Source organism: Mastigoproctus giganteus, chromosome 13 (assembly GCF_048544385.1).
Source record: "Mastigoproctus giganteus isolate SK-2022 chromosome 13, ASM4854438v1, whole genome shotgun sequence".
In the NCBI taxonomy this organism is placed as follows: Eukaryota; Metazoa; Arthropoda; class Arachnida; order Uropygi; family Thelyphonidae; genus Mastigoproctus; species Mastigoproctus giganteus.
This window is the reverse complement of record NC_143587.1, coordinates 129,575,932-129,600,220: the sequence shown is the minus strand read 5'-3', so window position 1 is coordinate 129,600,220 and position 24,289 is coordinate 129,575,932. Positions and strand designations below refer to the sequence as shown.

Sequence of the window (24,289 nt, the reverse complement as noted above, 5' to 3'; positions counted from 1 at the left end):
AAAGGTTATGAAGAAACCAAAACTAAGATCTATAAACACATAAAGGTCACACAATATCTGTCTCTATCGGTGGAGAAATGGGATGGGAGATTAATCCGATTAAGTATGAGCAAATGCCAGACACTTTTCAGTATGGCTGAGCGTGGAGAATGGAGTAAAGGTTAAATTTGATTACCCATCGCCCCGAGTGATGAGTTTGGTTCCCTCTGCAGACAAGGGCTGTTCACACACGGCTACAAAGATCGATGTTCCTCGGAATGTTGGTCTCCAGAGAGGACGCTAATTCTTTATATAAGAAGTCTGGGATTCTTTAAAGTTGAAAAATTCCAATATGCGTACATTAAAGGAAAAGGAACGTGAAATCGTCAAAAATTTCATTATCTTATGCGTTTCAGCTTTCTTTATATTCGCTTTTCTGATTTCTTAACTTCAGTAATTGTTTTCATTCTTAGGCTTTCACGACTTCCATATGTTCATTTTGTTTAAACACACTACGTCGATGTGATAAAATAAAAAAAAAAAATTCTCTTTTCTTTTCTGTTTAATGTATTCCCAAAACATTTAAATATACTTGATGCAGCGTACTCTAAAATTTGTATTCAACTTTAAAAATTTCTTTGTTTGGATCTTACAAGCAATTATTAACAGTAGACCATGATTTTTATTTGGACCTTGAGTTTAAATGATGAATTCATCTGTAATATATCAAAAAGTTCTCAGTTTTTTTAGTTTTTTTTTTTAACTTTGAAATAACTTTACATAACGATTTAGCTCACTACGAATTTACTTTCTTTCGTTCATCAAAAAAATAAATAAATAAAAAAACATAAAATTTTGTGATTCTGTTTAACTGTATATAAGTCTGAAACCAGAATCTGAATTATTTAAAAGTCAAAATACTGACTTTTAAGATATATCTCTCTTATTAAAAAACTGTTATTTTTTTTAAATACCAACTATGGCTATCTGCAAAATATTATGTTACTCAGTTATCTTTACATTACTGCCAGCTTTTAGAATGCGAAACGACCGATTTGGGTGAAATAAATCCTCAGAATCCATCATTTTAAGCTGCTTATTCGACCTTTAGACGTGAAAAAATGCGATACCTTTAAAGTGGTTCCAGTGAAAAACAGGAAACGTGAACAAGGAGCTAAATCTGGACATGAATGGACGAAGGGGGCAGCGGGTACATACGAGTTTGTTCCTACCAAAATGCTGAGGATTTTACTGTACTATCACTGATGAAGAACATCATTTACCACCGGACCCACCACGATACGCCCTAAATAGTAAATGTCACGTTGGACACTACACCCTAGAAGAGACATCTGAAGACAGAGAGTTTCCAACTTCACAGCCCTTGATATGCTGCAAACCAGTGACATCAAACCGGCAGCCCTCTGACGTTTGCTGTGCGCAACGGTCATATGTTGTCAGGGTCAGACCTATATGAAAATATCATAAATTATGATACTTTAAAGGAGATACGCTAATATAAGAATTTGATGAAATTCATAACTTATATTAAAAATCATAAATACTGATGGTCATCAGGTGGCGTATTCTTTGAAAAGGGAAACACATTAAATATTTAATGTATTTATCTCATATAAGACCAGTGGCGTGCTGTGCATCTGGTCCGCGTAGTTCGTTTGTGCGGCCGACGAGCACATTTAAGTTTTTAACACAACTGCCAGTTGTGTTAAAAACTTAAATTTCCGGGCAATTCAAACTGGATTCCACGAAACTCAAGAGTTTTGTGAAAGCTTGTTGAATTGCCCAGAAATTTTTAAATGAGAAAAATAGATAATTTTACGATCTATACGTTTGTTTTTGTTGATTAATGAAACAGGATCAGATACCACTGAACAACCCCATTTATAGTTTTTCGTATCAATTGAGTTGAGTCAACTGATACGAAACAACAAAAAATTAACTCAGTTGAGATTGCTTTTAGATCTCAACTGTGTGATTAAATCTCATAGACAGTCTATAATGTCCATATTAGAGAAAACTGTATTACCTTTATTCTGGCTGCAATTAGGTGATCAAAACTAGAAATGGGGCTGCTCATATATGTTGCAATTACTGTGCTTCATGCCTTGGAGGCTGCTAAAAAAATAAACCTAAAGTATCATTGCCATTTACAGGTCTCATGGTTTGGAGGGACAGTTTATTGGGAATCTTGATTGAGAATTCATTACAACCTACCAAAATCTTGGTCGCAATATGTCTCTAAAATTACAATTCCTCCCATGTTATTTAGATTTTTCCAGATATAACCAGACCAGTAGTGAAAAGCAGAGTGAACGTTTTCATCAAGATATTGGTACCAAGGAGAAATTTCGTTGCCATAGCTGGTGGAAGTCGAGTATGCTCGAAACTGATCGTAGATCATTGATTCTTAAGAGGAATTTAGATTCAGCTCATAAAAATTCATGGATGTACCATTATGTCGGGAGAAAAATTCAAAAGCTTAAAGTTTGTTGTCTAATTGAAAGCAGTCTAAGATGAGGATTTTTGATATAAATAAACATTACTTTAATACGAATTAAAAATATCCAAGGTTCAGAACTCTCCAGAGCTGTGGTTTTCAGTCTTTTCCTAGGAATCCTGAGTGTCCGCAAAGGAATCCCAGAAGTTCTGCAAATATTTTGTTAATTTTTATCATTGATTTTTTATTCCGTTTGTACCCATATATTTTTTTTAATATAATTGCTAATGATTGCTCCTTTCAAAAATATTACGGTTCCACAGAAGAGATAGATTTTCAACATTGCTTGTAAGATGTTTTATTTCATGTGAAAACATCCTTAAAAAATGCACTCTTGAGATTGATTTTCAACACTTTTCACAATTCGATAATAGACGACGAAAAAAAAATCAACTTTTTAAATTTCAGTTTAAAATTTTTAAAACTGAACAGCTAGAGCCGAAGTTAAGAACGATGTAACATTGTATGCTCACGCCCCCTATTTACTCTACCGAATGAATGTTAGTGACTGAGTTAGTGCTATTAGCGTCATCTAGGAATTTACGTCATTTCCGTGTAGCATTTTCATTACCAATCGGTTTTACTTCAGTCCAAAATTTTAGTAGGCGCCACCAAATATGTTTTCACATCAAGAAAAAAAAAAAATTAAAAAGACTTAAAGGTGTTGTTATCAAGTGCAGCACACAATTCATGGCTCACTAATGCTTTTCTCTTCCCCTAAAACACAGTCCTTCATGAGTGGCCAATTTGATAAGGATGCCAACATTGCAACTGCACCGATCTCGTGTTATCTTTTTCCGGCTGGTGTAGAAAACTTCGCTTCCTTGCACTAATACTGATAATTATCCGGAACAGTTTCTTCTAGGTATTCATTCTGATCTGTCTTTAACTCACTTAAGGACATAAGCGAATCAACCAAAGTCTCCAACCCTCCAACTTAATTTTCGATTTAAGCCCTCTGTGCTTCATCCCTTACTCATTTTTAATTTTGTTGTTTTTGCTATTTTTTATATCACAAACAGTGATCTAACTTTGATTTTTCTTTTTAAAACTCGTTTTATTTCATTATAACAAGTCCAAAAGAAAACAAAAATCGCTATTCTGAGATGAGAGGAGAAAGAGAAGTTTTTCACATCACATTTCAAATCCACCTGAGAACTATAAACGAGGAAGTCTCATCGTAATTTCGAAATACACAAGAAAACTCTCAACTTCTCAAATAATGTGAGGGTTTCTTAAATATAAAGAAATCGGAAAACTTCTTTCCTCTTTCTTTTTGGAAACCTTTCAAACTTTCTCGTGTAGTTATAAACGTCTTGGAGTCGAGCAAAACGGAAGTCTAGTAATTTAACGGAAAGAAATAAAAATAAAAAATAAAAAAAACAGAAGAAGAAAGCAGAAGATGGTAACACACAAGTTGCAAAAGACGACCTTGAACTGTTGACCTTGATCCAAGTCGCCACAAAGCACTTGACTGGCACATGCTAATAAACACGTGCAAAGCGAGTGTGCAACTGCGCTTGTATTGTGTATGCTTCTTGGTTACCAAGAGAACAGCGGCGCGCGTGCCGAGAAAATTTCCTTCCACTTATCGTGAGAGCCGACATAAAATCGCATCATTTCGTAAGAGGCGCCTACCAGCGAGAAACTGTTAGCAGATATCTACACGATTATGCGCAATGTCTGCCTGAACTCTAATGGAAATGAGATCAATCTTTAGCTAGCATTGATCTCAATCTACCTCAGAGCAAGAAAATGATTGTATGTCTCTGGTAATAACACAAAAAAAAAGTGTTTCCTCCCCTCAAATGTAGCAAAGCCATTACAGTTGTACCCACTATTGCGCGGTTCACTCAGCGTTTGTTCGCTATAACGCTCTGTATTGGTCCTGGAGGCTGTCGGACATTTTCTCAGGTATGACAAGCTAGGCTTGCTACCTGGTAGTCTAAAACGCTGGTGGAACTTGATATTCGGGTGACACTCAAGTCAAGTGGACCTAATTTCCACGAACTCCGGTCGGTGTGTGTGTGTGACAGTAAAATCTTCTGCTTGCACCTTCATGATGGTGGGACTATTAGTAACTATGGGTATAACATAACCTCTATGTGCAAATCCTGAAATATGGCACCTAGCATACTGGAGGTGACCACCCAAGTGCAAACCAATGTAAGTAGGTATAGAGATGTGGCACCCGCACCACATGGAGGAATGCCGTTCCTCTGTGTTACCAGTCAATACGAGGTGGTAGATGACACTCATCAACCTGTGCAATACCGCCACTTTGCTTAGTGGGGGCTTGATGTGATGAAACCCATGTTCAGTCTCCAGAACAAAGTTCTGGTAGCCCTCCCATTTCTTCCATCATGTAGTATATTTGATGTCTTTTAAGGTTATGATGGACATCATTGTAAACAGGTTGCAAGAAAGGCCCATGGTGTCCTATCGATGATCTATCGAACTTTTGCAAGTAGAGATAGGGACGTGATAATCCCATTATATAAGGCTTATGTTAGACCACACTTGGAATACTGTGTTCAAGTATGGAGACCGCACCTAAAGAAAGACATCGAGCTTCTTGAAAGGGTGCAAAGAAGGGTAACTCGCTTGGTGAGATCGGCAAAAGGGCGTCCTTATGAAGAAAGACTTCGAATATGTGGGTTGCAGAGTTTGGAAACTAGACACCTTAGAGGAGATTTGATTGAGGTGTTTAAGGCTCTGAGAGGCATCAGTAAAATGAATGAGGACAAAATTTTCAAGATTATAAATGATGCTAGAACTAGGGGACATAAATTCAAGTTACGGGGGGAAATGTTTAGATTGGACTGCAGGAAGTTTTATTTTAGCCAGCGAGTTATAAATTACTGGAATAAGTTGCCTTCATGGGTGGTGGAGGCCGACAGTTTGGGGAAATTCAAAGGTCATCTGGATAGTACTTTCGGGTAAGGGAAGCGCATAGGATGATAGGATTAATTTCCTTTTTATTTATTTTTTATTTCATTTTATTATTTTTATTTATTTATTAATTATTATTATTTATTTATTTATTTAATTTTTGTTTTTATCATTGTTTTGTTCGGATTTTTTTTTTTTTTTTTTTTGGCTGGTGCAGCATAAGCCATAGGCTTTCTTGCACCATACGGCCGTTACTAATACTAATACTAATCATGGCGAGAGTGAAACTTCCTTACATTTCGAGGGTACAGCTCTAAAACGGTGCTCGCAGGACGGCAGCTAGATAGTCAACCGGACTGAACCTATTAGTAACTCTATAGGAGGCGTCCAGATCATCTAGTTTATAATCTCGCTGCCTCTACTCTGCCAGATAGAGACTAGAGGCAGTCCGAATAAATGTATGCGGGGGGGGGGGCATTATCGAGGAAAAATGTCAAGGAGCTGGGTATATTCTTCCAACGTATACACCATATCCATAAATTTCATTACTTCATACAGCATGTCCTCCTCACCTTTTTTTATTATTTACCAATGAATACAACATGAATTGCCACATTAATACAACAGACTTATCTGCGAAAAAATCTAAACTTTTCAAACACTTCCTCGTTCATTTCACATATAAAAGCGGGCTGTGTGTGTTGGGGTGGCTTCTAGGCAAATGCCCATCTCCACCTTTGTCCTCTGTGTCATCAGAAACTCTGTATAGCAAGCCTGAAAAAGTTAGTGTTTGGTGTTATTAACAGTGCGTATTCTGTTGTTATCATCTGTATGTGCTTTTTTTTTGCACAGATCTAGTTACAGTCTGACAAACCCCGTGTACTTTTTTTCTGTTACAGAACTATCTCAGTTGTCCGAGTTATTCGCTGTATGACTCCATTCGCTTCACAAGCGGTACTTATGCGTATGTCTGCTCTGATATTCCCTGTCAGAGACAGTAATTTGGAATCTCATCATTTCATTCTTCTCTAGCTTAAAATCTCTCTACCACATTCTTTCAAATTCGTCTGTTGCCTCTATCGTTCTCCCAACTCCACTAATCATTTGGAACTAGTTGACTTCCTCTCTTTGAATCTTGACTTTCTCCATTCCAAATTTCCTAAATAGTGAGGCGATTTTCGTTATTCATTTTAATGCTCATTAATCCAACTGGCTTCCATTTTCTAGTCACACGGACCCAGCTGGTCGAGATGCTGAGCCTTTTGTAATTACTAATGACCTCGCACAGATTTTTAATTTACCTACTATAATAACAAACAATCCTAACCAAGCAGCCAACACGCTTTATCTTTTATCTCACAAATAACCCTTCTATGTTCACGGTCAAAGTGAGTTGTCCTCTAGGCACCTCAGATCACAACCTGGTGATGGTCTCTTCTCCAATGGAGCCTTTCTCTTGTGGCCATTCTCAACCTCGTGTTGTTTGGCATTACAAGAATGCAAAATGGAATCATCTGCGAGATTTATTTTCTTATTTTCTTTGGCCGGATTACTGTTTCAAATCTTCGGTTGTCAACGTTTGCTCAGATCGTGTCAGTGAAATTATTCTTGTAGGAACGAAATCCTTTATTCCACACTCCACCTTAAAATCTCGTCCTTTATCTAAACCTTTGTTTACCAATAAATATGATAAGGCTGATCAAGATAAGAATGTTGCGTATTATCGCAATTGGCTTGTATCCAAATCTCCAGTTCATTTTCTGCCTACACTAAAGCTTGCAACAATTGTAAAGCATTTATTAATCAGTACAAACTAGATTTTGAATAGGCTAAGGGTAGAAAAGTTGCTTCTTGTCCAAATGGTAGTCGAGCATTCTGTTCTCTTGCTAAAGCTGCATGTTTTGCCCATCTCTATTCCCACCTCTATCAAAACCAGATGGTTCTATTGCTACTTCAGCCAAAGATAAAGCTGCTGTCATTCTATTTTTCTTACAACTCGTGTATTGGTGGTCTTGGTAAACCACCTCCTACAATTCCCAGTACACTCCATTCAACGCCTCCTGTGGTCTTCCATCAAAAGGATATCAGAAGGATTTTGAACAATCTCGATGCTAAGAAAGGTCTAGGTCCTGATGGTACTTCTCTTTTTGTTCTCAAATCTGTGCTCCTGAACTTACTCCTGTTATGTGTCACTTTTTTTCACTTTCCTATTCCAAAGGTGTTTTTCCTTGTGCTTGGAAATTTGCTCATATACAGCCAATTCCTTAAGAGTGTAACAAATCCCTCCCGTCCAATTATCGTCCCATTGCACTTACAGCTGCTCTTTCTAAAACAATGGAGAAATCAATTAACTTCCAACTCTTAAACTATTTAGAAATCTTACCTCTGATCAATTATCGGCAGCATGGATTCCGTCAGTGTAGATCCACTGGTGATTTTCTAGCTTATGTTACTTATCTGAAAAATTCGATGGAAAAGTTTGATGAAACCCACGTAGTTGCTCTTGATCGAGTTTGGCCTAAAGGTCTTATAAATAAGCTTTCATCTTGTGGTTTGCCAATTGTTTTTTGTAATTGGGCATCCAGTGTTCTCTCTGACCGCTCACTGCGAGTGATGGTAGACAGTTCTCTGTCTTCTAACTTCTTCACCAATGATGGTGTTGACCAAGGTTCAGTTTTTTCTCCCACCGTTTTCCTCTTGTATATTAAGGACCTTTTTCCATTGACTGGAAATCCTATCCATAGTTTTGGTGATGATAGGACATTGCAGTCCCCCTTTCATTTTGTGAAACTTGCCTTGCACAAACAGCTTCAATTTCTGGAACATCCACTAACAATTCCTTAAACGCTGACTTCCAGGTAATTCTCCAGTTGGCAAAGATTATCTAGTTGATTTCAATCCTTCTAAAACTCAGTAATGTGTATATCTCGCAAAAAAAAGGGTTCTTCTGTTCCTATGCTTATTTTCGATGACAATCTGATTTTTAGGCAAGATCATATATCTCTGTTGGGGATTACCCTGACTTCAAATCTCTCTTGGCAGAAACACATTACAAATATTGCTTCCTCTGCATCTAAAAAACTGGGTTTTCTCTTTCTCTCTCGACGTTACTTTTCTTCCAAACAGCTATTCACTCTGTACAAATCACAAATCCGTCCTACCATGGCATATTGTTCTCACATCTGGGGCGGTGCCCCCAAAACTTTTCCAGGGTTCTAGATTCTATAATGAAAAGATAGCAGTTAGGCTAATTAATGACTCATTTCTAACAGAGTCTGTCCACTGTTTCATAGACGTTCTGTTTCTGCTTTCATGACGTTCTGTTTCATGCCTTTTCTATAGATACTTCTCTGGGCACTGTTCTTCTGAATTGGCTTTTATAATTTCCGCTCTCTCTCCCACAGCAGTCCGAACACGTGCGACAACCAGTCCACATCCTTTTACTCCAACTTCAAACTCACAGAACCAACTTTTCATCTTCCTCATTTATTCATTCAACTGCCATTTTCTGGAACAACCTCCCTTCATACTGTGGGGGGGGGGGAGAACTGGAGGTCTTTACTTTTTATTTTTATTTAATATTCTTTGTTTTCCATATTTTGTGTTTTGTTCCCTTTTATTTATATAGACCTTTTTTTTCTTATACCCCCACTTACACATCTGACTTAGACTTCACAGGAGAATTCAGGTTCAAGGGAACTTCTCAATTACGTATAATTCCCTTCGGAAAGGCTGAATGTTCAAGAATGACAAAAGCACACATTAATTTATAACATAACATAGTTTATTTACAACATGAAAAAATGATCAAACTCAAGTACATACTAATATTATTCAAATTTGCCTATGTAGCATCAGATATATATGGGATTAAATACATTGGTTTTACACTAGAAGGGTTATTTCTTTATACACAACAAACTTAATATCTTTACACAAACTTACTTTAGTTTCTTCTTCACACATGAACAATAATTACTTAAGAGGATTAGGTAACATCCTTTCTCCTATGTAAATCAAATTTTTACCTTATAAATTGATTTAGGAATTTCACTCTTAACTTCCGTTTTAATTAGTGCCCCATTTTGTCTTGGGGAATATAACTTCACAACTTTCTCTAATTAAGATAAATAGTACAATTGACATCAATTTCTGGACTAATGCTGGTCCCAAGGGTTAGCTACATTCATAAGACTATTTTTTTTCTCTGTATTTCTCTACCCTTCCCTTCCAAAATATATTCCACATATATGTTAGACAATAACTAATAACAATTATCCAATTTCTCTCTTTTGCCTTTCAACATGTGTCTAATTATACATTACTCAAAGCCCAAAACTATCATCTGACTTATCTCTATATTTATGTATATTTATTTATACCTTTGTACAACCCTCCCTTAACATCTTTCTAAACATTATACTAATCTGATATTATTCCGCGTTTTCGCTCCTTCTCTCTCCACCTTATTAAAACTTATTCACAAGAAGAAAACTCACAGGGCATCTCTCACTAACTCCTTCTCCACTCCACTTTTTACAGCTCATCCACAAGGAGAAAGCTCATAGGGTGCCACCCTCGCTCCTCCGCTCCACCTTTTAAAAACTTCTTATTAAAGTAAGAAATATTTCACAGCGCTTGTTTGCATACGGGTCACTACCCTTGCCTTCCAACTACGGACTACTCGACTGTTCTCTTCTATTATGAAACTCCACTAACTTTCCTTAACTTACTGACTGCACTTAAACTTATCTAACCCTTCACTACTCCATCTTAACTTTGTCAGAACTTTCCTAACTGGCTGACAGGACTTATCTAACCCTACACAACTTATTACTCATTTTCCCACTAACATTGTCAAAAAGCTCAACTCTGTGTTTTTACTAACCCATTTCCACAAACACCGACAAAATCTCAACTGTGTGACTTTTAACTCATCTCCATAAACACCCACAAAATCTCAACTGTGTGTCCTTCTTGGCTGCGTGCGCTCTCTTTTTGTTTTCCGAATTTGTGTACCGCCCTTTTGTGTTGGCCCACCTTCGCTACGAAATTTAACAACTCGTACATCAATATTTAAATTTACATCCCGACTATTCGCTAGTGTGGGTTTCCTATGCTATGTCCATCCCCGCTAGATTCCACCTCCCATTTTAAATATCACTGTTCCTTTCCCAGACCGTCTGCTGCTTTGAAGTTCACCGCCATCTTTCTGTTTCACTTAACACCCTTTCTCCCTAATATGCCAAAACTTGCTATCACTGACAGCCAGACGCCAGTCTTAACTCTAATTCCAGCATTTGTCCCGTATTTACTACCCGTCTCGTGTCCAGATGTCACTGATCAAAGGAATGTCCCCACAAACTCAGTCATTTGCTGTATTGTTCTTTCGGAGCCATAATTATTCACACGTACTCACGAGCTGCTACCTGTGCCCCGTTGTTATTGTTTATTCCCGTGTGCTATGAGTTGAAGCGCACTCCTTCTGCTGCTACTCATTTCTTTGTTTACCCCTCTCTCTTGTGACCTTGTCTAAATTTAATCCCTTGCGAGTGACCCATTATCTTAGTAATATTTGTGACTGGTAATGTTTCGCTGCCCCATATAACTATATCAGAAGCTTTACTTTTAATAAATCTCACTCTTGTATAAAATATTTTACTTGTAAGATTTTATATTTTACAATACGTATTTCCTGAAATTACAATGTACAGAAATTGAAGTCTAATGTCAACAAGTATCTTCTTTCATCTTCTCAACCTTCAGCCCATGCACGGTACTAAGTACTATAGGTTCTACTACCTCTAGTGCTTGGGGTTTTCAAAAAAAAAATTATAATTGATATCCCCCGGGCTACGCTCTGTTTCCTTGGAATAATGCTATTCACTCCAAATACCTTGGAAGGCTCATAGGTGATTGTGCGCCTGAGAGACTAGTCGAAAAAAAAGATGTCATGTTTTTCAGTTCAAATTTCCTATCAACTGCAATTCATATTACTTGCCTTCAGAGGAGTGTTCTCTCTGATTTAAATCGACTTTTAACATATTAGTGAGAAAATGGCTGAATTGCCGGCCAAACGTGGAATGGCGCAACGCATTTCCAAATTATTTAACGAGAAATATTGAAAGCTGTCTGTTTATTGCCTTAAAAGGTATTGTTTCGTGTGTCCGTGAGTAAATTACATATCTGTGCTAACTGTGTGTAGCTGCTGGTACTGCCACAGGTTTCCTGTGTCCGCAGCAGTAAAACACTATGATTATTCAGTACTACATACGAAAAATATATCGCAGGGGTTACTACATCATTTCTTGCGTATTACAAAAATGTTCACTTTAAACATCATCCCACCCGGCACTCTTATTGGAAAAATAAATCGGGGGTTGTAATTAGCTGAAGTTCATTGGAGTGTTCTTTTTAAAACTTCTCTTGTCGTTTCCTGAGAGGAGTTGCTTTTAGCTGCACAGTGCTTGGCAGCACCGCTCAGCAATGCTGTTTTCAGTTTAGTTTTGGTTTACGTATTTTTTAAAGAAAAATGGTCCCAAAGAGATCAAGTGCTAACAACGCGAAGGGGAAAAGCTACCAGAAAAACTTTTCGTTGAAAGCTAAATTGGAAATTCTGAAAGACTGGATTTGGAGAAGCGCTGGATTTACACTATATTTAGTGATTTTGAGCGAATTGAAAATCGACACAATATCACAAACTGTTATTGTAAATATGCTATGCATATTATTCCATAAATTTAAGGTACGATTTCTTGCATTTTACTGAACAAACACTGCATTTAGGTTCTATCACAAATTTCTGTATTTAAAGTTTATATTTAAATCTTTAAATGCTCCTATTCCATTTACCATTGTTATTCAAAGAAACAGTGCCTTCAAATCGTCCAGAAACACCGGTAATTCCAACCAGTTTAATTTATTTACGTTATACTATATTTTCCCACTTAACGCGGATTCACCTAACGCTTGGGTTTCTGGTCCATAAAGATTTTAAAAACAACATTTTGGAATTCAAAAAGTACATCACCAAGAGTGTCAAGACTAATACTCAAGATTTCTAAGAGGTACAAGCTAAAGATTATAATGATTTATGCACCAACATCGAGCCATGATGATGAAGAGGTTGAAGAAATGTACACCGAAATTGAGAGTCTTCTTGATGAGCAGAAAACCCACTACACTATTATTAAGGCCGCCGTAGCCTAGTGGTCAGGCGCGCGGGTGCATAAGTACACGTGCCTTGAGTGACCGGGGTTCAAGCCCGTGACTGCTGAATACGGTGCTGTTTCTTGTATCTTGTAAACTCCCCTGATCGTTTGGTCGTCCCGGAGTATAAACAGAAAATTTATTTATTTATTTTTATTATGGGGGACTTCAATGCTAAGGTTGGAAAAAGACAAAGCAGCGCAGAAAGGGGAACTATAGGAAATTTTGGAATTGGTGAAAGAAATGAAAGAGGTGAAAAACTTGTGGAATTTGCAGAATCTCAAGGACTGTCAGTAATGAACACTTTTTTCAAGAAAAGGGTGAACAGAAAGTGGACATGGAAGTGTCCAAATGGATTAACTACTAATGAAATCGGCTTCATCCTCACTAACAGAAGATATATTGTGAATGATGTTACCGTCCTGAATAAGGTAAATGTTGGAAGTGATCACAGAATGGTAAGATGTACTCTTGATATAGATGTAGGAAAGGAAAGGAAAAAACTGACTCGAGTAAATAATACAAAGGTCTTTGAGATAACAGAAGAGGAGAAAAAGCAGTATGTACTGGAACTTAAGAACAAGTTTGAGCTTCTGCAGACTGCTCAGGACCAAGATATCGACGAGGAATATTACAACTTTTTGAAAGTGATAAAGCCCAAGAAACCTATAGGGAAACAGAAATCCAAAGAAGAAAAAATTAGTCAAGAAACACTTGTCATGATGAACCGAAGACGACAAATGAAAAGCAAGAAAAACATGACAGGGAGAAAATTGAGTATACTGAGTTATGCAAAGCCATTAGAAAGAGACTCAGAGAGGACATAAGAAGATTTAACACAAGAAAAGTAGAAAAAGCATTAAGGGAAAACAAAGGATTTAAATCAGCAGCCATGAGCAGTAATACAGAAAGACAAATGATACTGAAACTGAAGAATAGCGATGGTGTACTTATAAACAGCAGAGAAGGCATAATTCAAACAGCAGAAGACTACTATAGAGAATTATACAAGGAGCAGGGGAATGATGCCAGCAGTGGGGAAGATGGATTGCAAAGTAGCAACACATACGACATACCCAATATTCTTCCTGATGAGGTAGAACATGCATTGAAGAAAATGAAGAATCAGAAAGTCCCGGGGGAAGATGAAGTTACTGTAGAGTTGTTAAAATTGGGAGGAAGAGACATAACACAAAAACTGGCAAGGCTCTTCACAGAGTGCATTAGAAAAGATGTGACGCCTAAGCAGTGGAATAATGCAATCATAGTTTTGCTGCATAAGAAAGGAGATAAATCAGAAACCGGAAATTATAGACCAATTAGCTTGTTATCCCACATCTACAAGTTGTTCACAAGGGTCATTACTAACATATTAGAAAGAATACTTGATGAGAATCAACCGAAAGAGCATGCTGGCTTTAGGACAGGATTCTCAACTATGGATCACTTTCACGTAATATCACAGCTAATGGAGAAAGCAAATGAATATAAAACACCATTATGCCTGGCATTTGTGGATTATTAAAAGGCATTTGACTCCATACAGCATAAGGCAATGTTTCGGGCACTGGAAAGACAAGGCATTGAAACCCCATATATTATGATTTTGAAGAAAATATATGAGAGTGCTACCTCCTTTATTAGACTAGACAAAGACAGTGGGAAATTTAAAATTGAGAAAGGAGTTCTACAAGCAGACACAATATCTCCGAAGCTGTTTACTGCTGCCCTTGAGGGAGCTTTCAGAAGATTAGACTGGTCGCAGAAAGGAGTCAATGTGAACGGAGAGTACCTAAACCATTTACGATTTGCAGATGACATTGTGGTCATAAGCCATGATCCCAAAGAATTAGAGGAAAATCTTAATCAGTTATGCACAGCTAGTAAGGATTTTGGACTAAAGATGAATATGGCTAAAACAAAAGTAATGATGAACAAGTATGCCACATAAAGGTAAATAATGATTGAAGGAGCAGTAATTGAAAAGGTGGAGTCATATACTTATCTGGGACAAGTTATTACGGGGAACATGCTATGTAAAAAGGATAGGACTAAAGATGAATATGGCTAAAACAAAAGTAATGATGAACAAGTATGCCACATAAAGGTAAATAATGATTGAAGGAGCAGTAATTGAAAAGGTGGAGTCATATACTTATCTGGGACAAGTTATTACGGGGAACATGCTATGTAAAAAGGATAGGTGGAACAGGACCAGGGTATGTCTGCCAGGGGCAAAGGTTGATGACGTTGTAGAGCGGATATCATCTTTCAAGGGCACAAAAGGTGATATAGTTGTATACGTTGGCACTAATGATATTAAGAGTAGGAGACCGGCAGAATTACTCAACAAGTACAGGTCACTGTTGAAAAAAAGCCGAGAATTAGGGTTGAATTTAAAAGTGTCTGCAATTCTGCCCAGACACGATAGGAGGGAGTATATGATGAGAGCCTTGTCGATCAATTCGGTCCTGGAAAGATTGTGCAAGGCTCAAGGGGTAGAATTTTTTTCAGCCTGGACTGTACTTGTTAACAGGAGAGATTGCTTCTACAGGGATGGGATACACTTAAATAGAAAGGGTGCAAGAATATTTGCTGATGCTATCGAGGCAGTGTTAGGTGGGTCGGAAAACTGCTAGCTTGGGGGGATACAAAGACTAATAGTTTAACAGTAACCGCAGGCAGAGGTGAAGGTGATTCTTGCACAACTTCTATTAGAATAAGAAGCGACCTGGAGCGAGGGGTGTTGGGGGTTTCAGGGACGGATGGCAGTCATCCTGGAATAGTTGGGTATATGGGATGTGTTAGGGTAACAAGGAATAGGCATAGGAGCATGTATGCTTGCATGTATACCAATGCTAGAAGTATAGTAAATAAATTTGATGAATTTGAAGTGTTGGTCAAGACATCAAAGGCGGATATTGTTGGGATAGCAGAGACGTGGTGTCACAAAGATATAAGGAATGCAGAACTGGAATTTGGGGAGTACAATGTGTACAGAAAGGATAGACAGGACAGAAAGGGAGGAGGTGTTATGCTGTTAATTAAGAAAAACATAAAATCAAAAGAAGTGCATCCAGTTGATATAGATGGACAGTGCACTGTTGAGTCAGTTTGGTGTGACATAAGCACTGCAAAAGCAAAAATAAGAGTAGGAGTGTGTTATAGGCCTAATGACTCGAATGAGTACAATGAACAATTGTACAGAGAAATAGAGTGGGCCAGTAAATCAGAATGTCTTATAATGGGGGATTTTAACTTCCCAGATATTGACTGGAACTTGTGGGTTGGTCACTCACACACTAGTCAGACTTTTGTGGATTTATTGGATGATTGTTTTCTGCAACAGCATGTTCGAGAGGCAACCAGAGAAAGTAATACTCTTGATCTGGTTATCAGCAGTGATCATTCGTGTATTAAGAATTTGCAGATAAAGGAACCACTAGGTGGCAGTGATCACAGTGTGCTGAAGTGGGATTTACTCAAAGAGGTAACTACCGTCAGGGGTAAAGGAAAGGGTTCTTGTTTCCGTAAAGGGGAGTACAGTGGTCTCAGACAGTTTTTAAATTCTGTACAGTGGGATCGACTGACGATGTTACAAACAGTAAATTCTAAGTGGGAAGCATTCAAGGAATTAATCGTGGAAGCTACTAGACTTTTCATACCGATGAAGAAATATTGTTCAAGGTTTAGGCCTAAATGGTTATCAAATGAACTAATGAGACTCGTGACAGAGAAGAAAAATGCATGGGATGCATATAAATTATCAGGCGACGCAGAAGCCTGTAGCAGATATAAGCTAGTCTGTAATCAGGTCACAAAGGAGGTTCGGCAGGCAAAGGCGGATTACGAGAAATCTTTGGCAAAAGATGCTAAGAAAAACAGCAAGGATTTCTTTACTTATATAAACTCTAAAAGGAAGGGGCTGAATATGATTGGTCCACTTGACATCGATGGTTCGACTGTTGATGATCCTGCTCAGATAGCAAACAAACTGAATGAGTATTTTGCATCTACATTCACACGTGAGGAATCATTACAGTTTGAAAATGGAAGAAGGTTATCAAATTGTAGCAGTGTGCTTAATGATTTTGTAATAACTGAGAGCAAAGTGGAGGAGAAATTGTGAAGTTAAACATAAGAAAGGCACCTGGGGCGGATGGGATCTATCCAGTTATATTAAAGGAGGCGGCAAAGCAACTAAGCAAACCCTTAGCCATAATTATGAGAGCATCCTTGGATTCAGGGGAGGTTCCCACGGACTGGAGATGTGCAAATGTATCCCCAATTCACAAAGGAGGTTCGAAGGGTGACACGAATAATTACAGACCAGTTAGTTTAACTTCTGTTCCGGGTAAAATAATGGAGTCACTGGTTAAAGATGCATTGCAGGATCATCTAGACAAGACTGCAGCAATAATTCAGACACAGCATGGGTTTGTTAAGGGAAAGTCTTGTCTGACAAATTTGATTGGTTATTATGATGTGGTCACAAAGGAACTGGATGCAAAAAATAATTTTGATATCATATACTTGGATTTCAGGAAAGCTTTTGACACTGTTGCGCATGGAAGACTACTGTACAAATTGGAGCAGAATGGTATTAAGGGTAAGTTGCTACAATGGATAAAAGGATGGTTAAGTGGGAGAAGACAGAGGGTGGTAATCAATGGGTGCTGCTCTTCGTGGACTAATGTTATTAGTGGAGTCCCACAGGGTTCGGTGTTGGGGCCACTGTTGTTTTGTATATTTATCAATGATATTGATGAAGGTATATCAGGCTTAATGTCGAAGTTTGCGGATGACACGAAGGTTGGCAGGGTTGTTAATGACAGTAATGGCAGTGTGCTACTGCAACAGGATCTAGATAATTTGGGCAGATGGGCTAAGAAGTGGCAACTGAAGTTTAACCTTGACAAATGCAAAGTACTGCATATGGGTAGAAGTAACCCCAGAGAAACGTACCAACTGTGTGGTACTACACTTAAGGTGGTAGAAAATGAAAAAGACCTGGGAGTAATTGTGCAGTCAGATATGAAGTTTTCTGAGCAATGTAGACAGGCTGCTAGGGCAGGTCATGGGGTTTTGTCAATGATATATAGGAATTTTGCTAGCAGGGAAAAGGAGGTGATTGTCCCTCTGTATAAGGCAATGGTCAGGCCACGCCTTGAGTACTGCGTACAGGTCTGGAGGCCTCATTTTAGGAAGGATGTAGATTTGCTTGAGCGTGTACAGAGAAGAGCAACACGATTGGTGAGGGGAATGAAGGGATCCTCTTACCAAGAGAGGCTTAAGTTCTGCAAATTGCAGTGGCTGGAGACTAGGCACCTGCGCGGTGATCTGATTGAGGTCTATAAGGCCTTGAATGGGTTGAGCACGCTGAATTCTGATGGGATCCTCCCACTTGTTCAGAATACGAACCTACGGGGACATAAGTTCAAATTAAGAAAGGATAGATGTAGAATAGATGTGCGGAAATTTGCCTTTAGCCAGCGGGTGGTTAATTGCTGGAACAAACTTCCATCTGTCGTTGTGGAAGTTGATAGGTTAAATAAATTTAAGGAGGAACTGGACAGGCAATTGGAGGGTATGGTGTGATTTTTTTTTTTTTTTTTTGGCTGATGCTGCATAAGCTCCTACACTTGCTTTCTTGCATCAAGTGCCACTACTACTACTACTACTATTAGCTGTAATAATGATAAATGGCTGGAAGTCAAGAGAAGAATAAATTTTGGATGGATAGCATTCAGGAAATATAGTCACATACTGAAGAACAATATCCCAGTTTGTCTGAAACGTAAAATAATGAACCAATGTATACTCCCCACCATGACTTATGGAAGAGAAACTTGGGCACTCACCAAAAGAATGGAAGAGAAGCTGAGAACTACACAGCGAAGAATGGAAAGAATCATATTGGGAATCAGACTGTTAGATAAGAAGAGAAACACATGGATTAGGCAACAAACTCAAGTAAAGGACATTCTTATCAAAACTAAAGAACTAAAATGGTCTTGGGCAGGACACATAGCTCGAAGACATGATGACAGATGGACTAAGAAAATAACAGAATGGTATCCAAGAGGAGCTAGAAGAAAACCTGGAAGACAAAGGCGGAGATGGATAGATGAAATTCATGAGTTTATGGATAGTAAATGGATGGCCAATGCTCAAAACAGAAGGAACTGGAAAGTTGCTGGAGAGGCCTTCATTCTGCAGTGGATTGAAAATGGCTGATGATGATGATGATGACCTAACGCTCTGTTTTTACGGCTCCAATTAAGAGCGCTAAGTGACAGACGCCTGTATGTGAACGCAGATATCACTAATTAATTCTGTAATCAGCATCACTGCCGATTACAACAGGGATTCAAGTATACCAAGTGATATATAACTTCATGCAAAGCGAAATGCTACTTTGCGCAAATTCAGAAAGGGAATTTTCCTTAAGAGGATTATATTGCGCGTTTGGAGCCTTTCAGTTGTGCCCTTTGCACACCAGGCCGCTTATACTGCAAGATTTTATGGCACGATAGTTAAGCACGCTGTCTAAAATTAACTAGTGATAGACCTAATCGATTATGTTATAGAAAGATAACATTGGATCCAGTCCCTTCACTGTAGCATCTTAGGGTTTATTTGTTTGTTTTTTTTTTAGTTTTCAACTTCGATTTTATAATCAATTATCCATGCCTCCGATTATGCCTTACTAGAAATAACTATACAATAATTCTCCTATAATTCTATCTCTAAAGCAGATAGAATTATAAGAAAATAAACTCCTGAAAAATAATCCATTATGCTTCACTTTGCTTCTTCTGCGATACCATTGCCGATTTTTCTATCCAGTAATCAATACTACAATTATTGCTAATTGCTAGTAGAAGTCTGGTAAATGTAAAAAAATTGCACTACACTTAAATTTGCTACTAATCCCATATAATGTTTTTAACTGCACAATACCGTGCTAATTAATTTGATTGTACACAGCTCTCCAATCGTACTACAAATTCTGTATTCTCCCCAAGATTTTTTAACCTAATATTTGCTGTCCAGGATAGCCAGTCAACTACACTAGCTGAAAGCAAATTTTCGCACATCTAACCAGGAACCTTTTTCAATTTAAATTGAAAGGTATTCCCGCGAATTATTCTGGAGTTTTTATCCCTGAAATCTCATCCAAGATAGAACAATCGGCCTGTGAATGTAATCGCTCACATATAGTCATCTAATATGGGGGTGGGGAAGATGTGAATTGACTACGACAGGAAACAAATCCTCTCTCTACTCACGAATGCCGTGGTTAAATAATGGCGGAAGATTGAATTAGATTACGTAGCCTTTCAGTGCCGCACATTCAAAACAGAATTGAAATGAAATTTCAGTGAAATGAAAACTAACTTATATTGCATAGTATATTATATTAAATCAACAACAGGTTGCTTGTGATAACATTCTGGTGGGCCAGATTTTTAACATCTTGCATTCCCAGGTCATTTAAATTTCGTATCTTAACAAGGCCTGACATCTGAAATTCCCCTTTTTAATCCACTCCAAGTGATCAATATTTATTCGAAAATAACTGCAAATTTCAAAACACTGATTTGAATTATTGACAAATTCGTCAATAATTCAAATTCGACAAAACCTTTCTGTTTTAAGAAAATACTCCGCTTCTTACATTTCTCGATGTTCAACCAAGGAATGTTTGACTCACGAAGATGGAAAAAACAGAAGTGGAAAAGGAAACTGAATTTATGAATTATGAATAAATATAGAATAAAGAAGAACAATACTGAAATTAAGTAAAATAAAGAAAGCAAGAGGAATAAAACTGTAGAAAGTGTTTGCTTGTAACAACTGCTTCATTAAGTTTTTCGCAAATACATATTTCCTGCAAAGATAGCATTGAAATGTTTTGGAATGTCAAAATGCCGTATTTCTGAATGATCCTGCACTGTAATTGAAGCTTTAAACATCTTGTGATATATGTATGCGTAGTTAAATAAATAAATTCAAATTTACAATTTTTAAACACTTATTTTTATTTATATTCCAGTGCAGCCATAAAGCAAGAAGAGTTTATTACATCAGAAGCTGGCAGGCGTGGGACTTCATAAATGATAATGCTACTTTTTACAGCATTAAGTTCTAGTGTTTGTCGTCTGGGGAAAAACAAGAGTAACCTTGCGACATCCGACTTACTCAACAATTCTTGAATAATTCAAAAACCGTTCTTTCATGCATAACGCATGTATACACTTGCTTACATATACATTTAGCAAACGGTTTATCAAGAACACCAATCCTATTAAGGAGACTTTTTTCATATCATAAGCAAATTATTCGGTAGGGGTTACTTGGGTTTTGTTCCTCAAACCGGTTTTTCATGCAGAAAGACAAGAAAACCGGCTAAAGAATACACGCAGTTTACGGACATTATACACCGATGCCTTACAGCCTTAGCTGCCTCTGCGCTAATTCTAAAAAATAATTAATTCATGATTTTTTTTGCTAAAAATGGGAGAAGTGAAGTGGAAATTGCAAGGTAGTAAATCAAAATGACGAGTAGAGGAAGCGGACCTTTTCCGCTTTTAACCTTTTTCCAGTTAACCTATTTCTCGGCAAAGAAAAAGATGAGGGGGACCTTATTCAACTATTTAAGTCTCTATAGGGGATCAGTAAAATTGAGAGGTCGAAATAGGAAATACTAATATTGGTAAAGTTCAAAGCAGAATTGGATGTTCACTTTTTCGGACATGAGAAAGTATGAATGATTGGGAATTATTTTATTTCATTTATTTATTTTTGTAGATGCAGAAAAAGTCCACTTCCTTGTATCATCTAACCATACTAAAGAGTCTTATTGTCCTGGAGAATACGTATGTGACTGTGAGAGTCGACGAGTCGCTTGTGTTTTGGAAAAGACCACTTGCTTTAAAACATGACAAAGAAAAGGGCAATTTCTTTGGTGTAAAAGGTTTTGAAATTTGCAAAAGGTTGAGGATATGTTTGAGAGTTTCTTATCTATACTCTGGGTATACTCTGGGTCTATAACAGATTACAGTGTAGAGGAAGATCGACAAGTGGAAAAGTTTTGATTTTGAAGGAGCTCTTACTTTAAAAAAATTATATTTGAACAGTTTCCCTTTTTTACAAACCCTACTTTGGCAAAAAGACTGTTAGCCTCTCACACGTACATCTATGAACGGAGGTGAGATGGAAGTGCCCAGAAAAACAAAATCATTGTCTATGCGCAGTAGGGCAAAAGAGAGGTGCTAATGATTAGCGCCATGCATGATAGCAATCTTCGAGACCTGGGAAAAGTTAATAAAAGAGACAACTTCGAAGAAACTGTTTACTTACTATAACAACCACATGGGTGGATCGGATTTTTGCGTGAAGTGGTTTAAAGAAGTATTTTTTTTTCACGTGTTAGACATTGTCCTTTATAATTCTGTACACTTATAAAGTCCTCGGAAAATTCCTTGCACTTTTGAATTTACAATAGCAATTCGGTGTCTTATAGAAAAAAAAAAAAATCGCGTACCTCGACCTCGTGAAAAAGGAGAACTACGATCACCGGAAAACCTCATTCGCCTGAGAGCACAACATTTTCCGTCATTTATTCAGCCATCGGAAAAGGAAAAGAACTCCGCTATATTGTGTTGGGTCTGTTCTGCTATAAACATAGGGAAAGAAAGCCGTTACGATTTTCAAGTTGTAGAGTTGCACTGTGTTGCACCATTTTTCGGAGAATTCCAAACAAGGTTGCACTTCTGGTTTTCTGGTTTTATTTATTTTATTATATTTTTTTGATAAAAATTGAATTTTTATACGTATTTTAAACCTCTATTCTATAATTACCTTTAATTCAAAAAAAAATAATTATTACTACTTAAATAAATTCTACGATTTTTTAATGTACAATAAAGAATTGAGTTTACTTGAATTAAATCAAATCTGGCACACAGTAGGCGCTTCGTGCGTATCAGCGACTTAGATCACATTGCTTCGTATACATTTCCTGTAAACTTATGTGTTCTGTGGTCCATTTTCCTGCTTGCTGGATGAAAAGCCATGCAACCCTCACCCAAGAACGACTAACTCAGCCACGTTGTGGAAAAAGCCCATAAAAATTCCTCGCTTCATTGGCGGGATTCGAACCCGGACTTTTTCCACGTGCTATGAAGAGGACGGTGCTTATATGCACTGTGATGCTTGCGAAGGCCTAGCACACAGCTGTCAGAGAAAATAAAACTGGGCAGTTGATGTGCTGCTTCCCCTAATAGCTATGTTATCATTTATTCAAAGAAACTGGTTTTAGTCTACTAGTGCAAATCGTAAGTATATATCACACGAGTGTCACCAAGTATAAATATTATTTGGTTTACTATTACGTGTACAGTGTATTCCTGATTAATGCTGTAATCGGTGCCTTAGGAATTCATTTTATGAAATGAGTTCTAGCACTGCCCTAACTTGTCTTTCTTGTGTTTCAGGTGATGGTGAGGTCCAGGAAAAAAGAGATGGCGTTGATTGTTCAGGACGCTTACGAATCTCTGTCCAAAAACAATGGTATATGGCCGCGAGGTGGAGCTGAACTCAATTTACTTCGCTCTTCCAGTGACCCCGGTGAAACCAAAGATCTTCCTGTGTCCACCAAACGGTCATTTTCAGCGTCCGAAGAACACTTTCCGGCCAGTGAATCCACTGATTCCAGTTCAGTCAGCGATGAGACTATCACTCCGACCAAACCGAAGCAGCAACGGAAGACCACGACCAGTCGAAGAAAGCGTTCGACTCTCAATGCTCGAGAACGGAACCTACGGAGACTGGAAAGCAATGAACGTGAAAGGATGAGGATGCACAGTTTGAACGACGCCTTCCAAGCCCTAAGAGAGGTAATCCCTCACGTGACTATGGAGAGGAAACTTTCGAAAATCGAAACTCTCACTTTAGCAAAGAACTATATCATGGCTCTGACCAACGTCATCTGTGAAATGAGAGGCGAATCAACACCGTATTCTCTGTTTCCTCCCGATGGTGACAATAAAGAAAGCTGTCAAGAGAGTAAAGAATCGGCAGCTGAGAGGTTTCTCCTTCAACATGCAGAAATCAGCCGTTTTCTGAAACAAGAAATCAAAATTAATGCTACTCTTAATATAAAATTGGAAGACTTGCCATCTAGCGAAGGAAAATGAAATACATTTATCAACCAGAGTAACAGACAGATCACTTAATATATTTTAAAACAGCCATATCCTTAAAGAGAACAAAAATTGATGCCCATGTCAATATAAACTCTGATGAATAACAGTGCCATCTAGTGATGTTGAAGGAAAAAAAACATTGATAAAAACCCTTCCAGTGGAAAAAGCCACAGGGTTCACATATGTGTTCATTGATGCATGTATGTATGTTTCGTTAACCTCTTTTTCGGATGCACAAAAATATATCCTTCTCCATACAGCCATAGGGAAGGGGTTTTCATTTCATTCTGTTTTGTTTTAAAAGTACTAACAAGACTCGTATATATTTTGAAATGGGTTTAGGATGCTGGATGAGTTTTGAAGGAAGGATTACATGTCGACATCCTGTTTTGCTTTTGAGTGTAATTAAGAATATCCGTTTCAGTTCTTTAGGTTATTTAGTAAATAAAAGGCTAACCATTTGAATAAGATAAACTGT

General features: G+C 37.7%; 1 protein-coding gene across 2 annotated transcripts in view; it reads left to right on the top strand.

Annotated features, from left to right (window-relative positions):
- LOC150076437 (uncharacterized) overlaps positions 1–23,852 on the top strand; it is a 367,945-nt gene extending 344,093 nt beyond the window's left edge. For both annotated transcript variants that reach the window (XM_090387745.1, XM_090387744.1), the window contains exon 4: positions 23,101–23,852. In XM_090387745.1, the coding sequence (XP_090243871.1) occupies positions 23,104–23,802 (699 nt within the window). In that variant the 5' untranslated portion in view covers positions 23,101–23,103 and the 3' untranslated portion in view covers positions 23,803–23,852. The remainder of the gene's footprint in view (positions 1–23,100) is intronic.
- The last annotated feature ends 437 nt before the right edge of the window (positions 23,853–24,289 follow it).